General features: G+C 39.7%; 5 protein-coding genes across 5 annotated transcripts in view; 1 reads left to right on the top strand and 4 right to left on the bottom strand.

Annotated features, from left to right (window-relative positions):
- Positions 1-598: 598 nt before the first annotated feature.
- LOC138412021 (olfactory receptor 2A14-like) lies at positions 599-2,151 on the bottom strand. Its single transcript, XM_069534357.1, has one exon. The coding sequence runs from the start codon at positions 2,143-2,145 to the stop codon at positions 1,225-1,227; it is 921 nt and encodes a 306-aa protein (XP_069390458.1). The 5' UTR covers positions 2,146-2,151; the 3' UTR covers positions 599-1,224.
- Positions 2,152-4,503: 2,352 nt separating this feature from the next.
- On the top strand, positions 4,504-5,427 carry LOC109644642 (olfactory receptor 10R2-like). Its single transcript, XM_020110070.2, has one exon. The coding sequence runs from the start codon at positions 4,504-4,506 to the stop codon at positions 5,425-5,427; it is 924 nt and encodes a 307-aa protein (XP_019965629.2).
- A 2,812-nt stretch (positions 5,428-8,239) lies between these two features.
- LOC109644641 (olfactory receptor 5M5-like) lies at positions 8,240-9,295 on the bottom strand. Its single transcript, XM_020110069.2, has one exon. It carries the CDS (start codon positions 9,176-9,178, stop codon positions 8,240-8,242), a length of 939 nt encoding a protein of 312 aa, XP_019965628.2. The 5' UTR covers positions 9,179-9,295.
- A 427-nt stretch (positions 9,296-9,722) lies between these two features.
- On the bottom strand, positions 9,723-13,144 carry LOC109644640 (olfactory receptor 4E2-like). Its single transcript, XM_069534767.1, has 2 exons — positions 11,943-13,144; positions 9,723-11,810 (listed from the first exon to the last, which is right to left on the bottom strand). The coding sequence occupies exon 2, from the start codon at positions 11,133-11,135 to the stop codon at positions 10,164-10,166; it is 972 nt and encodes a 323-aa protein (XP_069390868.1). The 5' UTR covers positions 11,136-11,810; positions 11,943-13,144; the 3' UTR covers positions 9,723-10,163.
- Positions 13,145-18,874: 5,730 nt separating this feature from the next.
- The window catches only part of abcg1 (ATP-binding cassette, sub-family G (WHITE), member 1), a 10,642-nt gene continuing 5,316 nt past the window's right edge, over positions 18,875-24,200 (bottom strand). Inside the window, exons 3-15 of the mRNA XM_069534815.1 lie at positions 23,787-23,904; positions 23,432-23,564; positions 23,162-23,212; positions 22,346-22,491; positions 22,130-22,253; positions 21,859-21,973; positions 21,637-21,782; positions 20,539-20,640; positions 20,285-20,453; positions 20,104-20,204; positions 19,863-20,021; positions 19,665-19,783; positions 18,875-19,475 (exon numbers count right to left, since the gene is read on the bottom strand). Coding sequence (XP_069390916.1) covers positions 19,247-19,475; positions 19,665-19,783; positions 19,863-20,021; positions 20,104-20,204; positions 20,285-20,453; positions 20,539-20,640; positions 21,637-21,782; positions 21,859-21,973; positions 22,130-22,253; positions 22,346-22,491; positions 23,162-23,212; positions 23,432-23,564; positions 23,787-23,904 — 1,712 coding nt within the window. The 3' untranslated portion in view covers positions 18,875-19,246. The remainder of the gene's footprint in view (positions 19,476-19,664; positions 19,784-19,862; positions 20,022-20,103; positions 20,205-20,284; positions 20,454-20,538; positions 20,641-21,636; positions 21,783-21,858; positions 21,974-22,129; positions 22,254-22,345; positions 22,492-23,161; positions 23,213-23,431; positions 23,565-23,786; positions 23,905-24,200) is intronic.

The raw sequence follows: 24,200 nt of genomic DNA, 5'->3' as shown, positions 1-24,200 counted from the left end.
TGTTGCAGCACGTGTCCTGACAAGAACCAGGGACAGAGACCACATGTCTCCTGTATTAGCTTCACTACACTGGCTTCCTGTTAAAGTTCTCCTCCTCATTAATAATATGACACCATCAACCTTTAAAGAGCTCAAAGTACCATATCACCACTAGAGCCCTGAGCTCCCAGAATTCAGACTAACTTGTTGTCCCTCAAGTCTCTAAAAGTAAAAGTCCTCTCCTGTGGAATCATCTCAGGTTCAGTTCAGGAGGCAGACTCCCGCTCTGCGTTTAAGAGTCGGCTTTAAACCTTCCTTTAACATAAAGCTTATAGTGAGAGCTGGTCCAGACTCGTCTTAGATCAGCTCTGAGTTCTGCTGCTGTAGCTTTAGAATGTGGAGGAACACATGACACATGGAGCTTCTCTTTCCTCTGCTCCCTCCTCATCACATCAAATAAACGAATGTCTCATCAACACGTTACTGACTTGACTTCTTCCTCGGAGTCTCTGGGCCTTATCGCTCGCAGATCCACATCGTGGATCCTGATGGTGGATCCTGGTGGTGGATCATAGATCCTGATGGTGGATCCTGGTGGTGGATCATAGATCCTGATGGTGGATCCTGGTGGTGGATCATAGATCCTGGTGGTGGATCCTGATGGTGGATCATAGATCCACATCGTGGATCCTGATCACTGTTTATATTCAGTTTTAATGAATTCAGAAGAATGAATATGATCATTTTTGCAATCACCTATTTTATGTCTTTAGTTTGTGTTTTGGTACATTCGGTCCTCCATACATTGGTACAAACATGATGTCTATTTATATATGAGTTGTTTTATTTGTTTTAATGATTTGACTTTTGTTTCCGTTTACATTATTTTATTACTTTATACATGTTATGTATTTGTATGATTCATAACATTGAGACAACAAAGCAGTTTCTAGAATAATACACAGGAAACATAAAAACCTTTAAATCCATTTTTACTATTCTCCACTGTTTGTTTGTAAATGTAGAAAACGTTGCAGTCGTCATTAGATGGATTCAAAAGGTTCAGAGCAAAAGAAGAAATAAAATATATAAAATAAAGAATCTGATGAGAGTCAGTTTGATAAAAAGTTGGTTATCATCGTTTCTTTTGTTTACAGAAGCAAAACAATCACAACACTCGCTTTAGCTTTGTCTCCCTCTTGTGGTGTTTCAGCATCACAACAGATTTAAAGGAGTAAAGACAGTTCAAGCAAAGAAGAGATTTTTACAGATGATGCGGATCCTCGACATGTTGAGTCCGTACATTAAGGGGTTGAAGAGCGGCTGACATGTGAGCCAGTACAAAGATAAAATGATTCTCAACAGGCTGGGGACTTTGTCCATGTTGAACCTGCTCTGCATGATTTCAAAGAAAGCCCCGAAGGAGAAGTTGAGCAGCGACAGCAGGTGGGGGGTGCAGGTGCTGACGGCTTTTTGTCTCGTCTGCTTCGAACCAGAGAAACAAACTTTTAAAATCCTGAGGTAGGAGAAAAATATCAGAGACACAGGAGATAAGATTATAAAAGAGGTGGCAGCGAGCCCGTAGATGTTGTTGACCGTGGTGTCAGAACACGACAGTTTGACGATGTAATAATTATCACAGTAAACCTTGTTGATGATGTTTCCACACAGCTGTAGAGGGACAATCATTGCTAATGGAATTAAACATACAACAGAGGCATATATCCATGTGACAGTAATGAGCGCTATAATCTTTCTATGTGTCATACGTGTGTTGTACTGCAGAGGACAACAGATGGCCAGGTATCTGTCGTACGACATCACGGCTAAATTAAAAAACTCCACACAAGCGTAAGAATAAAGACAGAAGATCTGCAGGAAACACAGAGGAAGAGAAACCGTGTGAACGTCCGAGAGAATCTGAACCAGGAGCAAAGGAAACAAGCCTGTGCTGCCGTACAGTTCATTTACAAACAGGCTGCACAGAAACACGTACATCGGTTCATGGAGACTTCTGTTCATACAGATAACTACAATCAGCAGCACGTTGGCACAAACGATCAACAAGTACAACGACAGGAGCATCATGAAGAACAAGTATCTCAACAGTCCAGAGTCCACATACGCAGCCAGAGTGAAATAAGAAATGATGGTGGAGTTGATCATGATTCTCTTCACGTGGACAGAATTCAGGGAAACTCCACAAAAAAAAAGATTCTCAAGAAAACAACTGTGACAGAGCCTGAAACTCACCACTGCCTTCATGACAGTTCTTCTGAAGCTCAGCCCAGAATCACTGAGCTCAGACTCTGCTCTGCCGCTTTTAACCTTTCAGATCAGGGGACGTCAGAGACAAAACTGTCTTCTTGTGTCCTCTCCGGATGTTTGACAAACTATCAAACCTTCATCACACAGTGGACTGACGGGACATTTTCTTTAAGGCTGAAAATATTTAAGATAGTTTCTTAGTTTAAATATCTGGGTGACATTTTAGATTCAAATTGAATTTTAAGACACACGTCACACACATTACTGGTTAATGGGTTAATTAGTTAAACAGGAAGCAGTCATCTCCTCAGGTGAAGAATCATGTGGATGCAGAGAACCTGTGTTTTGGTAGTGAACTGATCTTTCTGGATGACATGGTGTTATCAGCTCTTTGACGTATGAAGGGTTTGATTGTTAAGGTTTAAATGTGAGGAGCAGGATCTTGATCTTCTGGATTTTACAGGAAGCTGATGTAGAGAAGACAGGAGTAATATGATGTCTCCTTCTACTTCCTGTCAGCACTCTGCTGCAGCACTTTGACCAACTGGAGACTTTTCTCAGACTTCCTGTGACGTCCTGATAATAAAGAGTTAATCTAGTCTAGAGAACAAATGGACGAGTTTCTCAGCATCCTCCTGAGACAGGATGTTTCTAATGTTCGTAATATTGTGCAGGTGGAAGAACTCTGTCCTAGAGACTTGTTCTATGTGTTGGTCAAATGTCCTGGTCCAACATAACTCAAGGTTCCTCACAGTGGAGCTGGAGGACAAACTGACACCAAGGTGACTCTCTGTTCAGACAGTGATTCTCTGAGATGTTGAGGGTCAATGACAACGACCTCAGTCTGAATTAGAAGTAAGAAGTTCTGGCTCATCCAGGCCTTGATGTTCTTGAGACGTTCCTGAAGTTGAACTAAGTGATTAGATTCATCAGGCTTCAGAGAAATGTACAGCTGGGTGTCGTCTGCGTAACAATGGAAGAGTCTGTGGTGCTTTCTGATGATGTTGCCTAAGGGAGCATAAATAAGGTGAAGAGTATGGGTCCAAGGACAGAACCTTGTGGAACTCCATGACTAACTTGCATGTGCATGGGGGGGGGGGGGGGGGGGGGTCATTGTTGACGTTAACAAACTGAAATCTATCTGATAAATATGATTGAAACCAGTCAGATGTTCCTCTGATCCCTTCATGTTGTTCTAGTCTCTGTGATCTTATGATCTATGGTGTCAAACGCTGCACTCAGATCCAACAGGACGAGGACAGAGACAAGTCCATCATCTTCTTGTGTCCACTGGCTAACGGCTGCAGTTCAACATTCATTTTCTCTGATTAAAGTCAACAAACTTCACCAACAGTTTCTTTAGATTTTATCAATAAGAAAAACATTTACAGTAAATGTGGGAAAATGCAGGTTTTATATTTCTACAACTGTTGAACTGCTTTTGTGTGGCTGTAAAAACTGAGGAGTCCCTGAACATGACACAGACTCAAATAATGAGGCCTTCACAGTCTTCACAACCTGTGGAGGAAGGCTTTTCAACCATTGTGTCATTTTATGAATTCAAACACACATTAATACTCAAATCAATATTTTTGTTCAATAAAATAAATATTGTCAGTGAATATAAAAAGCTCAATTGTTTAGTTAGTTAAGTTGGAAGCAAATTGTCGATTTCTTGCTGTTCTGGGTTTGAATGCACTTATTATTTTATTTTTAAAATTTTTTTATATTTATTTATTTATTTACTTATTGTTGGTTTGGAAGCGTCAGCTAATGAAATGAAATGAAAACATAATATTTAAATCTGACTGTTGATTAAGTTCAGATTTTTTAATTGATAGTTTATTTAAAAAACAAAGGAATCATCAAATGTTCATATTTTATAGTAAAAAGAATAAAACAACATACAACACACAAACGGCCACTTGTAGAATCACTTCCTGTTTGGCAACTTGTCTTCAAAGTAGAAGCACAACCTTTGTTTTGTGAGTCATGTTTTAATCTGATGCTTTTATTTTGAACAGAGGAGTCAGTTATAAAAAGAGCTGCAGCAGCCGCTGACGCTCACACTCACACTCACTGAGTGAATCTGTGTCGATGCTCCGTTAACGACCGGGTTTCATTTATTGTCTGTTTACACTGAACTTCATGAAATGGCTTTGAAATATTTATCGTCTTTGTAAAGAACAGTTGAAAAAACTTTCCTGCAGGTTTGAGTTTTTATCGTTAATTCTTCATATGAATCTTTTATTCGTCATGTTAAACTCCACACGTGTTTCATATTTCGTCCTCACTGCGTACGTCCACACTGCACATTTCAAACACGTGTGTTTTGTGCTGGTGTTGTTTGTGTACTTGTTGATCGTTTGTGCCAACGTGCTGCTGATTGTAGTTATCTGTATGAACAGAAGTCTCCATGAACCTATGTACGTGTTTCTGTGCAGCCTGTTTGTAAATGAACTGTACGGCAGCACAGGCTTGTTTCCTTTGCTCCTGGTTCAGATTCTCTCGGACAGTCACACGGTTTCTCTTCCTCTGTGTTTCCTGCAGATCTTCTGTCTCTATACTTATGCCAGTGTTCAGTTCAGTAGTTTGTGCGTGATGTCATACGACAGATATCTGGCCATCTGTTGTCCTCTGCAGTACAACACACGTATGACCTCCAGTAGAGTCGCCCTGCTCATCGCCTTATCGTGGTTTTATCCATTTGTTGCCATCTTGGTTTTGGTTTCTCTGAGCGTCTCCCTGCAGCTGTGTGGAAACATGATTCACAAAGTTTACTGTGATAATTATTCTGTGGTCAAACTCTCCTGCTCTGACACCACAGTCAATAATCTTTATGGAATATTTTACACTTTCACCACTGTTTTCCTGGTTCTTTTCATCTTTTACTCGTACGTGAAGATTTTAAAAGTTTGTTTCTCTGGTTCCAAACAGACGAGACAAAAAGCCGTCAATACCGTCACCCCCCACCTGGTGTCGCTGCTCAACTTCTCCTGTGGCTGTTTCTTTGAAATTGCACAAAATCGATTTGATATGAAATATGTTTCAAATATGTTGCGTATTTTCTTATCGTTGTACTGGCTCACCTGTCAGCCGCTGTTCAACCCCGTCATGTACGGACTGAAAATCACTATGATACGCATCGCACTCAAGAATTTAGTTTTTGGTAAAACGTGAAACTTTACTCTCATAGCTTTGGATGTTTAATGTTAAGTTATGTTTTATGTTTTGATGTTTTGATGTTTTTCTGTTTGATTTCTCCTCTCCTCTCCTCTCCTCTCCTCTCCTCTCCTCTCCTGTCCTCTCCTGTCCTCTCCTCTCCTCTCCTCTCCTCTCCCCTCTCCTCTCCTCTCCTCTCCTCTCCTCTCCTCTCCTCTCCTCTCCTGTCCTCTCCTCTCCTCTCCTCTCCTCTCCCCTCTCCTCTCCTCTCCTCTCCTCTCCTCTCCTCTCCTCTCCTCTCCTTCATGTTCTCCTGTGGAACGTTCTGCACAGTGATGTCTGATTTCAAGAGAAGAAATAAATACTTGGTTTCTCCATTGAAATCAACCAATCAATGAAGTTTCATTTGTATTTGTCTGATGGATCCAAACAAGGAGCCACATCGTCTGATCATCATGTGAGGACCAGGTTTTCCATGAGTGAAGAAGAAGTTGATCAAAGTGTTTCTGCAGAAGAAGAAGATGACAGCTGGACTGTGACCTCATAATGTTTTAATCATCAGCTGATCCACCATCACACACGTGTTTGGATCAAACCAGCTCTATCATAAAAACAGCTCCAGATATATCATTCACACTGGAACTGAACATCAGAGCAACATTTGACCAACGAGCAGACTTCACACATGATGCGTATCGTGTTCAGTGCGTATGTGATGGGGCTGAAGACCCGTGATCCAGTTTGAGGATAGAAAGACTCGCGCTGCGTTAGGAACGCTGAGCGTGTTGAACCGACACCAGGTGAGGAGTGTCTCGTCTGTTTAAACCAGAAACACATTTTTAAATCCCCCCCCCCCCCCCCCCCCCCCCCCCCCCCCCATGATGAGCGTGGAGCAAATGATTCCATAGATGTTGTTGAGTGCGGTGTCAGAACAGCCCAGTTTGACCACGTTGTAATTTCCACACAGCTGTAACACTCAGACAAATCGTCACGGCAACTTCCACAAACGGGAACGATCAGATCAGAGCGCTGAGCGCGGCTACTCTGTTCGCCGTCTCTCGCGTGTTGTGCTGCAGAGGACAGAGGATTGGACGACTTCTATCTGTCAGGACGGCTAAATTACAAAACAACGTGTGCATACGTTGGCAGATGTCTCCACACTGGGTTTATCTGAGTCCAGGTTTAACTGAGTCCAGGTTTAACTGGGTCCAGGTTTAACTGAGTCCAGGTTTAACTGGGTCCAGGTTTAACTGGGTCCAGGTTTAACTGAGTCCAGGTTTAACTGAGTCCAGGTTTAACTGGGTCCAGGTTTAACTGGGTCCAGGTTTAACTGGGTCCAGGTTTAACTGAGTCCAGGTTTAACTGGGTCCAGGTTTAACTGAGTCCAGGTTTATCTGAGTCCAGGTTTATCTGGGTCCAGGTTTAACTGAGTCCAGGTTTAACTGGGTCCAGGTTTAACTGGGTCCAGGTGTAGCCTGGTGTGGCGGTAGACCATGCTCTCACCACAGCAGTCAGAGACAAACCACTCGGCCTATTACATTTGTTACTCACTTTTTAATTAATAATTAATACAGTGGAGTCTGGTTCTTGAGGTTTCTCTCTGTTAATGAGGAGTTTCTCCTCCACAGACTCAAAGTGCTGCTCATGGTTCACCTGTTGGTTTCTCTACATGAAGAAGATCTGAAGCTCTTCACCTTCTCTGTGAAGAGTCTGGAGATCATGGATGTTAGGATTTGGTGCTATACAAATAAAACTGAATTGAATTGAATTGAAATCTGAGCTCATCATTTGTAGATCCAGGATCACAGCTGCAGCCACATGGTGGATCCCAGACTATGATCATGGACCATAGAACCTGATGGTGGATCCTGATCCTGGACCATAGAACCTGATGGTGGATCCTGATCCTGGACCATGATCACAACCAGACTTCTTGATACACACCACGTCTCCTCATCTTCATCAGTAACTCCTCAGTTCATGTGTCTGCTCCTTCATCTCTATCAGACATGTTCTCATGTACAAATACTTTAAACATGAAGTTAAACTGTTTCTTCTAATGTAGAGAATCTGTTGATGTCTTCAGTTCATCAGCATCTATTGTCCTCGTGTCCTGGAGACGGATCCTCACATGTGACTCTGAGCTTCAGTTACTGCTCAGAAAGTGTCTCTGTAGTTTGACTCTATTATTCTACAAAAGAAAGAAAGAAACAATCTATATAGAGATAGATCTATAATATACATAATTACATATATATGCAGATACAGTAGAGCTGTTCTGGGTCTGGATCAAAGTGAACTCGTTAAACTTGGGGCGGATCCAGGAATCAATGATCTTTGTCTTTACTTTGTGAGATGAAACATTTTCTCAGAGGTTAAAGATGAAAACTGATATTTCTGAGTTTGATTTGATCCAATAAAACTTGATGAATTTCAATCCGGCTTCATGAGGAGACTGTTGTTAAAGTGATGTTTTAGTTAACAAATATTTTACATATAGATTATATATATTAATCCACATGGTCACATGGCTGATAAACTTCATCAGGAAAAGACTACTGTTGAGAAGAGATGCATTATGGGAGATGTATTCTGTTTGTCTTTAACTGTGAGTAATGTTTGATGAAGTCTGAGATTAACACTGAAACACTGATTCACAGCAGAAACACAGAGACGTGATGAGTCCGATCAAAGATCACGAAACACTTGATTCAACCTCTGAGGCTGAAACATGGAATCAAAACGTTTCAGTGTCAGTTACTTTTATTTGAAATCAGTGTTGTTCCTCAACATGTTTGAATTTCCAGGACAAATGTAAAGCATTTAAAAATCACAGAGATGTTTTCCCACAGATGACGAGTTTCCAGGCGTTTCGTACCGTTGACATCTGCAGTCCAAACATGAGAGGATTCAACAGAGGCTGGATCATGAGGAAATACAGAGACAGGACGATTCTGAGCTCCGAGGGAAAAGTGTTCATATCAAACCTGCTCTGAAGAGTCTCGAACAAACAAGCAGAGGAGAAGTTGAGCAGCGACACCAGGTGGGGGGTGACGGTACTGACGGCTTTTTGTCTCGTCCGTTTGGAACCAGAGAAACAAACTTTGAGAATCTTCATGTAGGAGAACAGGATCGGGAGCAGAGGAACTAAGACGGTTAAAACTGCACCAAACAGTCCGTAGATGTTGTTCACTGTGGTGTCGGAGCACGCTAACTTTACCACGAGGAAGTTATGACAATACAAATTATTTAAGACGTTCCCACACAGTGTCAAACGGATGTTTAACAATAAAGTAACTAAGAACTTCACAGAGGAATACAACCAGAGCACAATAATGAAGATAACGGCTTTGTTAGACGTCATACGTGTGTTGTACTGCAGAGGACAACAGATGGCCAGATATCTGTCGTACGACATCACGGCTAAATTACAAAACTCAACATTTGCATACGTGTACAAACAGAAGATCTGCAGGAAACACAGAGGAGGAGAAACCGTGTGAACGTCCGAGAGAATCTGAACCAGGAGCAAAGGAAACAAGCCTGTGCTGCCGTACAGTTCATTTACAAACAGGCTGCACAGAAACACGTACATAGGTTCATGGAGACTTCTGTTCATACAGATAACTACAATCAGAGACGTGTTGGAAATGATGATGAACATGTAAAGCACTGCAGTCAACATGAAGAACAAGTAGCGCAGAGTTCCCACATGTAAATACGCTCCAAGAACAAAGTAAGATAAAGTTGATGAAGTTGAATTGATCATGTTTCTGGTTCATCAAACACTTTGTTCCTCATGTTCTGATGAACCACACTGAACAACACCCGTGTTACTCTATTCACTGAGCTTCACTCTGACACTGTTCACTAGTCATTAAGATACAGGATGAAAACATGTATTCACTCAGTCACATACATGTAAACTGACACAACCAACACGTTACACGTCTCCTGCAGACGAAGCAGTGACTGAACTTATAACTGCTTGATTACAACAGACACACGTCATACATGACACGTGAAACACACCACATGTGTGCTTCACGTGTCATTGATATGTTATCATACGTGTCATTAATATATTATCAGGTGTCAGAGCCATGACATTTCCGTGGGGACTCAGTTGAGGCCCCTGACTCCAAACATCATTCAGGAAGTTTTTAGAAGCTGAACTTTGTTCACATTATTTCTTCTTCCTCAGTCTGAAGTGAAATCTCCACGACGACAAAGTGAAAACACAATTTAAATGTTGTTTTATTTGCAGTTTATTCAAAGAAACAACTGGAACATTTGTGAAATAATTTAAACACTTTGTCTGTGGAATTTAATATTTTGCTGAGATGAGGGACGTCTCTGCTCTTCATCCCAGAGACGTCTCTGAGTCCACGTGAAGACGCTCGTCACTGAAGGTCTCAAACCTCAAACTGTGTCAAACCCATTTGTGAAGCCCCTGGGAGCTCGGAGCTTCATGAATGAACACATCACGTTCAACATGGACCCGGCACGTTGTTCAAGTATCATCTAACAGATGAATGAACGAGATGGAGAAATAAATACAGAATATAATTTGTCTTTCTCTTCTCACAGATGAAATGAAACACACGAGTAGATATTCACATACATGACGATGACCTTTAACCCAGGACACACATGTTCAGTCACGTGAAAGAGAATTGAGGCTCATCTGATGCCTGACGTGTTCCTTAAAGTTCATATTCAAACATGAACACGTCTCTAACATGTCAGGTGGTTCATTTGAATCTGTTGACACTTAATTCTGGACCTAAACTGTTTCTCGATGACCGGAACAGACGTTTATATGTTTGTCGTATTTTTGACATCTGCATTCCGAACATGATGGGACTGAGCAGCGGCTGAATGATGAGGAAGTACAGAGACAAGATGATCTGCATCTCAGTGGAGACGCTGCTCATATCAAACCTGCTGCGCAGGATCTCAAAGCAACAGCCGAAAGAGAAGTTGAGCAGCGACACCAGGTGGGGGGTGACGGTACTGACGGCTTTTTGTCTCGTCTGTTTGGAACCAGAGAAACAAACTTTGAGAATCTTCATGTAGGAGAACAGGATCGGGAGCAGAGGAACTAAGATGGTTATAAAAATTCCAAACAGTCCGTAGATGTTGTTCACTGTGGTGTCGGAACACGCTAACTTTACCACGAGGAAGTTATGACAATACAAACTGTCTATGACGTTCCCACACAGTGTCAAACGGATGTTTAACAATAAAGTAACTAAGAACTTCACAGAGGAATACAACCAGAGCACAATAATGAAGATAACGGCTTTGTTAGACGTCATACGTGTGTTGTACTGCAGAGGACAACAGATGGCCAGATATCTGTCGTACGACATCACGGCTAAATTACAAAACTCAACGTGTGCATACGTGTACAAACAGAAGATCTGCAGGAAACACAGAGGAGGAGAAACCGTGTGAACGTCCGAGAGAATCTGAACCAGGAGCAAAGGAAACAAGCCTGTGCTGCCGTACAGTTCATTTACAAACAGGCTGCACAGAAACACGTACATAGGTTCATGGAGACTTCTGTTCATACAGATAACTACAATCAGAGACGTGTTGGAAATGATGATGAACATGTAAAGCACTGCAGTCAACATGAAGAACAAGTAGCGCAGAGTTCCCACATGTAAATAAGCTCCAAGAACAAAGTAAGATAAAGTTGATGAAGTTGAATTCAGCATTTTTTTGTTTTCAGTGTAAAAACTGTTGAAAATATTGAGAACATTAACCCCCCCACAAAAAAACCCTGAAATCCTTTGGTTCACTCAACACAAAGTTTGTTTTCATTCATTCTGACACTGAACCGACAAAAAGCTCCAGGACATCGAGTCAACAACACGTGAACATGCAACTGAACTTACTCAGACATCAACGCCTCTCACTGTCGAGCAGCCGACAGAACGAGCTGCAGACCACCGCCCCTCCAACTCTCAACGACCCTTTAAGAACAGGAAGTTCCCACGAGACCCGGCCGAAGTCATCAGCAGCGACGCAGTAACGACTTCCTGTTTTAACTCAGGCCAAAGATTCTACCTCAGAAACTGATTTTCTCTTCAGGCTGTGGACGAGATGAATCACTGATACGATTAATTAGTGAGAACACGACTGACAGTGTTCGTGTTCCTCCACTTTATAAATCTACATAACAACCTGCTGAGTTAATGTTGATGTCCAGTTACATGTGTCTGATCCTCATGTGCGTCTGCTCCGACCTTAAAGAGATAGTTCGCCCGAAAATGAAAAGTCCCTCAGTAACTCCACTGCACTATGGGGTCGATGCTAGCGGATGTAGCGATACGAACGTGCACCCTGCGTGAGGCCTCGGGGAGAGTGTGTGCGTGAGAACGTGAACTCGGCTGCGAGGAAGACATCAGAGACATTTAGGTTAAAACTTGATGACGTCATTTCCAGTAAATTTGAATGTCGGGGCTTGTGGACACTTGATGACATCACAGAAGCAGATATGGAGACATGTTGTGTTTTATTACGTCTCTGAAGAATCTGTCTCGAGTGACTTCAGCTGTGTCGGATTCTGCTCCAACTCCGTTTACACCTGGAACTCCAGAAATGTTTTGTGGACATAGTGGTTGGCCCATCTGCTAACATGGAAGAGGAAGGTTAATGACCAACACTGCAGCCAGACACCAGGGGGCCACAGAGACCCTTTGACTTCACTTTGAGAGCCGTCATGTCGTCCATCTTGATTCTGAGCTCTAACGTGACTAACGCTCCTCTCACTCTCACGATCGACTAGAACAGAACCACTCGTGGCAGATCAAAGGTCACGAACATGCACTTTGATCACGTTTCCTGGACGGATCAGTGAACATGGAATGAAAGTCACTCATCAAAGCACATCTCACTGAACGTGTGCAGGAACAAACTCAACACTTTCAGAAAGTTTTCTACGCGACAAGAAGCAGAAAGTTAAAATTCACACTTTTAGTTTGTAATGTTGGAAGTGACCTGATGTCCACGTCAGACGGGAGGTCATTATCTGTCCTGCTGATTGGTCTCTGTGGAAAACTGCTCGGTGGAAACTGTGTCTCATGAGAAGACGCCTCAGGGACAAACATGTTGATGAGCTGCAGTGACCTTTGACCTGAGGGACTTCATTAACGATGTCCAACTTAACGAGGTGATCTTCCACCTGAGGACACTTCAGCCTCTGGGAGCTGCAGTTTGAACTGATTAGAACAATTGTTGTTGTGAGATTTTTGACCTCAGCTGCAGTGTGACATGTAAATAATCAACACTTTAAACTTCTATATAATTTATAATATCAACCCTTTAAACTTCTATATAATTTATAATATCAACCCTTTAAACTTCTATATAATCTATAAATGAACTGCTCCTGTGATGTCATCAATTGTCTACAAGCCCCGAACATGGGTCCAGGTTTAACTGAGTCCAGGTTTAACCGGGTCCAGGTTTAACCGGGTCCAGGTTTAACCGAGTCCAGGTTTAACCGAGTCCAGGTTTAACCGGGTCCAGGTTTAACTGGGTCCAGGTTTAACTGGTGTGGCGGTAGACCATGCTCTCACCACAGCAGCCAGAGACAAACCACTCGGCCTATTACATTTGTTACTCACTTTATTAATACAAAACAAAACTTATAAACACTAAACTTGAAGAGTCCAGCATAAAGACACTGACTGTATATAAAGACACTGACTGTATATAAAGACACTGACTGTATATAAAGACACTGACTATATATAAAGACACTGACTGTATATAAAGACACTGACTGTATATAAATTACTGACTGTATATAAATTACTGACGGTATATAAAGACACTGACTATATATAAATCACTGACGGTATATAAAGACACTGACTATATATAAATTACTGACTGTATATAAAGACACTGACTATATATAAATTACTGACTGTATATAAAGACACTGACTATATATAAATTACTGACTGTATATAAAGACACTGACTATATATAAATTACTGACTGTATATAAAGACACTGACTATATATAAAGACAGTGACTATATATAAATTACTGACTGTATATAAAGACACTGACTGTATATAAAGACACTGACTATATATAAATTACTGACTGTATATAAAGACAGTGACTATATATAAAGACAGTGACTATATATAAATGACTGACTGTATATAAAGACAGTGACTGTATATAAAGACAGTGACTGTATATAAAGACAGTGACTGTATATAAAGACACTGACTGTATATAAAGACACTGACTATATATAAATTACTGACTGTATATAAAGACACTGACTATATATAAAGACAGTGACTATATATAAAGACAGTGACTGTATATAAAGACACTGACTGTATATAAAGACACTGACTGTATATAAAGACACTGACTATATATAAATTACTGACTGTATATAAAGACACTGACTGTATATAAAGACAGTGACTATATATAAAGACAGTGACTGTATATAAAGACACTGACTGTATATAAAGACACTGACTGTATATTAAGACACTGACTATATATAAATTACTGACTGTATATAAAGACACTGACTGTATATAAAATACTGACTGTATATAAAGACACTGACTGTATATAAATTACTGACTGTATATAAAGACACTGACTATATATAAAGACAGTGACTATATATAAATTACTGACTGTATATAAAGACACTGACTGTATATAAATTACTGACTGTATATAAAGACACTGACTGTATATAAAGACACTGACTATATATAAATTACTGACTGTATATAAAGACACTGACTATATATAAATTACTGACTGTATATAAAGACACTGACTGTATATAAAGACACTGACTGTATATAAAGACACTGACTATATATAAATTACTGACTGTATATAAAGACACTGACTGTATATAAATTACTGACTGTATATAAAGACACTGACTGTATATAAAGACAGTGACTATATATAAAGACAGTGACTATATATAAATTACTGACTGTATATAAAGACACTGACTGTATATAAATTACTGACTGTATATAAAGACACTGACTGTATATAAAGACACTGACTATATATAAAGACAGTGACTATATATAAAGACAGTGACTATATATAAATTACTGACTGTATATAAAGACACTGACTGTATATAAATTACTGACTGTATATAAAGACACTGACTGTATATAAAGACAGTGACTATATATAAAGACAGTGACTGTATATAAAGACAGTGACTGTATATAAAGACACTGACTATATATAAATTACTGACTGTATATAAAGACACTGACTATATATAAATTACTGACTGTATATAAAGACACTGACTATATATAAAGACAGTGACTATATATAAATTACTGACTGTATATAAAGACACTGACTGTATATAAATTACTGACTGTATATAAAGACACTGACTGTATATAAAGACACTGACTATATATAAATTACTGACTGTATATAAAGACAGTGACTATATATAAAGACAGTGACTATATATAAATTACTGACTGTATATAAAGACACTGACTGTATATAAATTACTGACTGTATATAAAGACACTGACTATATATAAAGACAGTGACTATATATAAATTACTGACTGTATATAAAGACACTGACTGTATATAAAGACACTGACTATATATAAATTACTGACTGTATATAAAGACACTGACTATATATAAAGACAGTGACTATATATAAATGACTGACTGTATATAAAGACACTGACTGTATATAAAGACACTGACTGTATATAAAGACACTGACTATATATAAATTACTGACTGTATATAAAGACACTGACTATATATAAAGACAGTGACTATATATAAATTACTGACTGTATATAAAGACACTGACTGTATATAAAGACACTGACTATATATAAATTACTGACTGTATATAAAGACACTGACTATATATAAAGACAGTGACTGTATATAAAGACACTGACTATATATAAAGACAGTGACTATATATAAATGACTGACTGTATATAAAGACACTGACTGTATATAAAGACACTGACTGTATATAAAGACACTGACTATATATAAATTACTGACTGTATATAAAGACACTGACTATATATAAAGACAGTGACTATATATAAATTACTGACTGTATATAAAGACACTGACTGTATATAAAGACACTGACTATATATAAATTACTGACTGCATATAAAGACACTGACTGTATATAAAGACACTGACTGTATATAAAGACACTGACTATATATAAATTACTGACTGTATATAAAGACACTGACTGTATATAAAGACAGTGACTATATATAAATTACTGACTGTATATAAAGACACTGACTGTATATAAATTACTGACTGTATATAAAGACACTGACTGTATATAAAGACACTGACTATATATAAATTACTGACTGTATATAAAGACACTGACTATATATAAAGACAGTGACTATATATAAATTACTGACTGTATATAAAGACAGTGACTGTATATAAATTACTGACTGTATATAAAGACACTGACTATATATAAAGACAGTGACTATATATAAATTACTGACTGTATATAAAGACACTGACTGTATATAAAGACACTGACTATATATAAATTACTGACTGCATATAAAGACACTGACTGTATATAAAGACACTGACTGTATATAAAGACACTGACTATATATAAATTACTGACTGTATATAAAGACACTGACTGTATATAAAGACAGTGACTATATATAAATTACTGACTGTATATAAAGACACTGACTGTATATAAATTACTGACTGTATATAAAGACACTGACTGTATATAAAGACACTGACTATATATAAATTACTGACTGTATATAAAGACACTGACTATATATAAAGACAGTGACTATATATAAATTACTGACTGTATATAAAGACAGTGACTGTATATAAATTACTGACTGTATATAAAGACACTGACTATATATAAAGACAGTGACTATATATAAATTACTGACTGTATATAAAGACACTGACTGTATATAAAGACACTGACTATATATAAATTACTGACTGTATATAAAGACACTGACTATATATAAAGACAGTGACTGTATATAAAGACACTGACTATATATAAATTACTGACTGTATATAAAGACACTGACTATATATAAAGACAGTGACTATATATAAATGACTGACTGTATATAAAGACACTGACTGTATATAAAGACACTGACTGTATATAAAGACACTGACTGTATATAAAGACACTGACTATATATAAAGACAGTGACTATATATAAATTACTGACTGTATATAAAGACACTGACTGTATATAAAGACACTGACTATATATAAATTACTGACTGCATATAAAGACACTGACTGTATATAAAGACACTGACTGTATATAAAGACACTGACTATATATAAATTACTGACTGTATATAAAGACACTGACTGTATATAAAGACAGTGACTATATATAAATTACTGACTGTATATAAAGACACTGACTGTATATAAATTACTGACTGTATATAAAGACACTGACTGTATATAAAGACACTGACTATATATAAATTACTGACTGTATATAAAGACACTGACTATATATAAAGACAGTGACTATATATAAATTACTGACTGTATATAAAGACACTGACTGTATATAAAGACACTGACTATATATAAATTACTGACTGTATATAAAGACACTGACTATATATAAAGACAGTGACTATATATAAATGACTGACTGTATATAAAGACACTGACTGTATATAAAGACACTGACTGTATATAAAGACACTGACTATATATAAATTACTGACTGTATATAAAGACACTGACTATATATAAAGACAGTGACTATATATAAATTACTGACTGTATATAAAGACACTGACTGTATATAAAGACACTGACTATATATAAATTACTGACTGTATATAAAGACACTGACTATATATAAAGACAGTGACTGTATATAAAGACACTGACTATATATAAAGACAGTGACTATATATAAATGACTGACTGTATATAAAGACACTGACTGTATATAAAGACACTGACTGTATATAAAGACACTGACTATATATAAATTACTGACTGTATATAAAGACACTGACTATATATAAAGACAGTGACTATATATAAATTACTGACTGTATATAAAGACACTGACTGTATATAAAGACACTGACTATATATAAATTACTGACTGCCTATAAAGACACTGACTGTATATAAAGACACTGACTGTATATAAAGACACTGACTATATATAAATTACTGACTGTATATAAAGACACTGACTGTATATAAAGACAGTGACTATATATAAATTACTGACTGTATATAAAGACACTGACTGTATATAAATTACTGACTGTATATAAAGACACTGACTGTATATAAAGACACTGACTATATATAAATTACTGACTGTATATAAAGACACTGACTATATATAAAGACAGTGACTATATATAAATTACTGACTGTATATAAAGACAGTGACTGTATATAAATTACTGACTGTATATAAAGACACTGACTATATATAAAGACAGTGACTATATATAAATTACTGACTGTATATAAAGACACTGACTGTATATAAAGACACTGACTATATATAAATTACTGACTGTATATAAAGACACTGACTATATATAAAGACAGTGACTGTATATAAAGACACTGACTATATATAAATTACTGACTGTATATAAAGACACTGACTATATATAAAGACAGTGACTATATATAAATGACTGACTGTATATAAAGACACTGACTGTATATAAAGACACTGACTGTATATAAAGACACTGACTATATATAAATTACTGACTGTATATAAAGACACTGACTATATATAAAGACAGTGACTATATATAAATTACTGACTGTATATAAAGACACTGACTGTATATAAAGACACTGACTATATATAAATTACTGACTGCATATAAAGACACTGACTGTATATAAAGACACTGACTGTATATAAAGACACTGACTATATATAAATTACTGACTGTATATAAAGACACTGACTGTATATAAAGACAGTGACTATATATAAATTACTGACTGTATATAAAGACACTGACTGTATATAAATTACTGACTGTATATAAAGACACTGACTGTATATAAAGACACTGACTATATATAAATTACTGACTGTATATAAAGACACTGACTATATATAAAGACAGTGACTATATATAAATTACTGACTGTATATAAAGACAGTGACTGTATATAAATTACTGACTGTATATAAAGACACTGACTATATATAAAGACAGTGACTATATATAAATTACTGACTGTATATAAAGACAGTGACTGTATATAAACACAATCAGCGACTGTTAAAACAAAAAACACTGATTGTGTTTATATACAGTCACTGATGATAAAATCATAATAAAAGTCTGAGTTCAATGTTCGGTTGTTTGTCTCTTTATTTATAAACAGTCAGATACAGTTCTTATTGGTCCGTTTGACCTTTGACCCCAACAATCAGCTAAAGTAACACAATCGCCGAGGTTCAGACTTTAGACGTACAGATGTCTGAGCTCGGTCCTTCAGGCCGAGTGAAACCAGGAGACCAGCTCCTGATCAGGACCTGAACCGTGTCCTCTAACACCTCGAGCTCGATCAAATCCATATCTCACATCCTCTCGTCTTCATCTCCTTTTTAAAGCCAAAGTAGATTCTGTGTTCGTATGGCTATATGCTAACTGAGGCCTAAAGGTTTTTGGCCTAAACGCAGGACGCTTAGATCTTCCACTGTGAGTCTTCATCATCCTCCTCATCTACCGCTCGGCGTTGATCTTGTACCGCAGGACAAAGTAAGCCATGAGCCTCAAGGAGAAGAAGAAAATGGCGAGCACGATGAAGTCCAGGTAGAGTTTGGCGTCCAGCATGTCCAGCTCCTTCAGGATGGCCTCGGACTTCTGGAAGTGACATGTTTCGTCTTTGTCACAGTGAAGATCTTCTCGATCCAGACCGTAGATGGACAAGATGACGCCCTCAAAACCATATCTGAAAAACAAGGCAGGATCAGGAGGGAGGGTCATGTGACACAGATTCTGTCAAACATGGAGATGATCAACATCAGTCTCATTTAGACTCATTGAACCAACAGAGGGGCCCTGGACCCGGGCCCAGAACGTCACCCAAAATCACTGTGAGGAGTTTTAAATCGGGATCCATCACGACCAGCGGCCCCACCTGACATAGGAAATGTAGGACATCCACTGCAGGTACCAGGGAATGGTGTCGAAACTGACAAAGAACCCAGAGAACAGCAGGACCGGGATCGCCGTGACTGGACCCACAAATGTCGCCACCTGCAGGACACAAACACACGTGAGTGAAGTCAGCAGGTGAAGAGTGTGAGGTCACACAGGGGAACTCAGGTGAAGTGACCTGCAGGGAGGTGGAGGCGGCTCCAATCAGCAGACCCAGACTCTGAGCCACCAGAGAGGTCAGGACCCCGAGAGACAGGAAGAGAAAGAAGCGTCCAGCGTCCGGAGGCTGAGCCGTCATCCAGTACACAATGCTGCAGTACACCAGCGGGAAGACCACCTGTAGCGCAGAGGACACAAAGAACAGGACGTTAGCTTTTTCGATTGGGTTTAGGATCAGAGTCAATCTGTGCCTCATGTACCTGGAAGGGGAGGTCTGCCATGGTTTTAGCCAGGTAATAAGCCTTCAGACTGTACCAGTAGTTCAGGTGTTCCCTCAGAAAAACTCCCATCTCCAGAGGAACTGAAGAGAGAAGGTGACATCTTCACACAACAGAAAGAGGTTGCTCCGCAGAGGAGGAGAACGAGAGGGAGGTGACTCACATGTGAGAACTGTGGGCATCAGAGCAGCAAACATCAGGAACAACATGGAGAAGAACAGGAACCCAGAGTTACTCAGAACCTTCTTGGCCTCGTTACCAATTCCCAGATACAAAAGACCAATCAGAACGCCGATCCCGATGTGAGACGAGATCCTCAGGTGAGTCAGCACCTGTTCCACCAATGAGAACACTCTTACTCACAGGTGTGGCTGCAGTCACTGTACCTGTCCAGCAGGTGTTGCTGTTCACACTCACAGAGTCTCTGAGGATGCTGAGGAAAGTTCTCCTGAACAGGATGGAGAACTGGGTCATACAGCTGGCTGAGAAACTGTGACAACCTTCAGAGGAAGAACTCTCCTGAGAAACAAGTTTTTAAATAATGTTGAGTCGACAACTTGCTTCTGAAAATCCACGAACAAAGTTATCGAGAGACATATTACAAACAACTTGGTGGAGCCTGTAGAGCAGCAGGAGGCGGGACATGGCGTCTAAACTGTGTAAAGATCAGTGTGGTTGTTTACAGCTCGTCCACACGGCGTCGGCCCTCATCACCAAAACATCTGGAACCTCCTCGTCTTTCCAAGTGGACGTCTTCGTCTTCTACGTGTACGGCTCCTCTTCTTCATCCTGAGACATTTGTGTTCTTCAGTTTCACGTCCGTCACGTGTTAGAAACCTCAGAGACACGCCCACTCGCTCACTGAGAAGGTTCCAGATGTTTTCCAGATGTTGTCTCTCATGGACTCACTCTGACATTTTACAGATGTTTTACTAGAGGCTGCAGGAGAAGATCCAGAAAATGTCCAGAGGCACTGACTCAGACATGTGTTCTCACATACAGAACATGTCAGGAACACGTGAGGAACGTGTGAGGAACATGTGAGGAACATGTGAGGAACATGTCAGGAACACGTCAGACTTCAGATCATGTCTGAAAACAGCTTTATTCTGAAGGTTTGTTCACAGTCTGATTTATAGAAGAGGTCAGATTTCTGCAGATCAGATCATGTTAATTATAATCTGCCTCATTTACATCTCTGAACATACATTTCAGGAACCTTTTCAAAATAAAAGTCTTTGGTAGCTGGAGAGGTGTCAGTTCACCCCCTGGGCACTGCTGAGGTGCCCTTGAGCAAGGCACCGTACCCCCCAATTGCTCACTGGGCGCTTCTCCTGGGGCCGTCACTCCACCATCTCTCTAAAATGTGCATGTCTTCGAGCCCTCTGTGTGTGTGTGTGTGGGACTGTGGGTTAAACTGCGTGTGAAATGAAAAATGAGTGTATAAAGAATTTCCCCTTGTGGATCAAAAAAGGAAGTTTAAGTTGAAGTTGTTGGGGTGTGTTCGTTTCGTACCTCTTCTGTGCGCTGCCACAGGAATGGGTGGAGGTTTGTTTCTCCGTTCAGCTCCGTCTGATACTTCTTCTCACACTTCCTGTCGTGAGCCACCTTCACCAGCCGCACCATCTGATCCCCGTACTCCCCGGAGGCCACCTCCATCACTGAGAGACCAAGGAGCCATGGTGAGGTGTGTGTGTGTGTGTGTGTGTGTGTGTGTTTATTTGAGGGGTTTCTTACCGAAGTCAGCAGGGTTGTGGTAGGTTGGACAGTTGAGTCCGAGGTCTCTTAAGTACGGAACCAGACTGGAGACGTTTCCTCTGTAGATACACTGACCCTGACTGAGGACGTACAACTGGAATCACACACACACACACACACACACACACACACTTTAAAAAACAAGTTTGTCTTTTTATCAGTGTGAATAAATAGTTTTATTAGATCTGGATCCAGGGTTTTTCTGGGATGTCCCTGGTGCCTCAATCAGGACTCGATGTGTTCAGATCACCTTGTCGAAGAGCTCGAACAGTTTGGCGCTGGGTTGGTGGATGGTGCAGATGACGGTTCGTCCTCCCTGAGCCAGAGCTTTGAGCAGAGAAACCACCTGGAAACAGGACGAGCTGTCCAAACCACTGAGACAGAGACAGACAGGTCGTTTAAATGGAGCCAAATGTGCCTAACTTTGTCAACAAAAAAAAAAACTCTTGACCTCAGCAGCTCTGACCTGGTGGGTTCGTCGAAGAACATGACCGGAGGGTTATTCACAAGCTCCAGAGCGATGGCCAGTCTCTTCCTCTGACCCCCCGACAGGTGAGACGTCCTGGTTTGAGCACAGTCCAGTAACCCCAGAGCCATCAGGATCTCCTGGACCTAAAGCCAGAAACCAGAGGCCTCATTTATCAAACGTAGGATTTAGAATAAAAGTGCAAAGGCTGAAACCATGCTAACGCACACCTGAAGGTCACGTTCCCTTTAGAGGTCACAGCCCATCTGGACACGTGTGTGCGTTGATCAAAGTCCGCCCTCTACACGCCCACATTCAAATCAGCTCATGAATATTAGATTCAGTTCAACACAAAGATCACAGATCTATAGAATCTAGATGATGAGTCATCATCATGGGACAGGAAACCATCAGTCACTAAACACTTGTGGATCTGGATCCTGACCTCCACTCTGGGACATGATGTGGAAATAGAAGGTGAACAGTTTATTTATTAAGATATATAAACACTATGAATCACTTGGTTCTGTAACTTATTTATTTATTTGTCACTTGCTTGAAGTTGTTTCTGTTTTTACATTTGAAGGTTCTTCTAGAATCGTTATGTTCATGATGCAGTGGATCAATAATCTGCTTCAGTTCACCTCCTCCTCTGCACAGGTTCAGTTTGGGTTCAACATATTGGTCTTAAGAAGTTTTGTTCGTACGCACTAAAGAGGATCTGAAAGATTTGAACGTTATAAATGAGACTGCGGAACTGTTTCACCTCTGAGATCATCAGTCACACCAGGAATTAGCCAGGGGTCTTAAACTCACCATCTCTCTGCGAGCCTCCACCTTCTCCTGCAGCTTCAGGTTCGCTGAAACCTGTAAGACAAGAGGACGTCACTCTGGTTCAGGACTAAGACTCAAAACTGTGGTGCAGGAAAAAGGTTCTGGACAAAGGTTCTGGACTCTGGCTAAAAACTCTGGTTCAGGACTTATGTCCCGGACTAAGGTTTGAGACAAATGATAAGGACTATGGTTCAGGATTCTGGTTCTGGGTTAAGTTCTAAGAGAACTTGGTTCTAGAGTCTCTGGTGGTACCATCATGGCCTCCTGCACGGTGAGGTGAGGCAGCAGCATGTCGTCCTGCATGATGTAACAGGAAACCTTCCTGAAGGAGCGCAGGTCTCTGCTCTGACCGTTGATCAGGATCGTCCCCTTCATCCCCGTCTCCCTATTCAAGACACAGCAGAATATAGATACTGAACTAGATGATACAGGACCTGATCGTGATACTGGACCAGATCGTGATACAGAACCAGATCACTGCAGTACAAGATCACTGATTCTGGATCGATCACTGATTCCTCCAGTGATCTTATGAAGAGTTTCTTCCATCTTATTTATTTCTACTTCTTCTTGATTTCAGGTGGGACTTGGAGTCACATGACCTCACCTGTACCCAGCCAGGATATTCATGAGTGTGGACTTTCCGGCTCCTGAGGGCCCCATGACGGCCACCAGGTCCCCGCTGGTAAATTTCCCAGAAATCCCTTTGAGCAGAGTCTTGTAACCTGAGACAGGAAAGAAACAAAGAGTGAGCAGGTTCCCAGACTGAGAGGACGAGTCTTTGTCCTCACATCCACCAATCAGGTTTCAGTTCACACATGTGATAACAGGCCGCAGAAAATCGATCATTTATTAATGGTATTAGTTGAAGACATGAGGTTACCATGGAAACCGAAGAGGAGGATGAAAATAACCTGCTGATGAAGATTCAACGCTCTTCAATCAGATTATCAGATTAAATCCAGTGACCGACAGTAACCTGCACTGTACAAACACACACTGTAACACCGACTGCAAACTA

Source organism: Paralichthys olivaceus, chromosome 11 (genome assembly GCF_024713975.1).
Source record: "Paralichthys olivaceus isolate ysfri-2021 chromosome 11, ASM2471397v2, whole genome shotgun sequence".
NCBI lineage: Eukaryota > Metazoa > Chordata > Actinopteri > Pleuronectiformes > Paralichthyidae > Paralichthys > Paralichthys olivaceus.
The sequence above is the reverse complement of the archived record's forward strand: the minus strand, read 5'-3'. Positions and strand labels throughout refer to the sequence as shown.

Bases quoted from the DNA above. Each gene is read 5' to 3' on its own strand.
- LOC109644641 (XM_020110069.2), bottom strand. From the start codon at position 9,178: ATGATCAATTCAACTTCATCAACTTTATCTTACTTTGTTCTTGGAGCG.
- LOC109644640 (XM_069534767.1), bottom strand. From the start codon at position 11,135: ATGCTGAATTCAACTTCATCAACTTTATCTTACTTTGTTCTTGGAGCT.
- LOC138412021 (XM_069534357.1), bottom strand. From the start codon at position 2,145: ATGATCAACTCCACCATCATTTCTTATTTCACTCTGGCTGCGTATGTG.
- LOC109644642 (XM_020110070.2), top strand. From the start codon at position 4,504: ATGTTAAACTCCACACGTGTTTCATATTTCGTCCTCACTGCGTACGTC.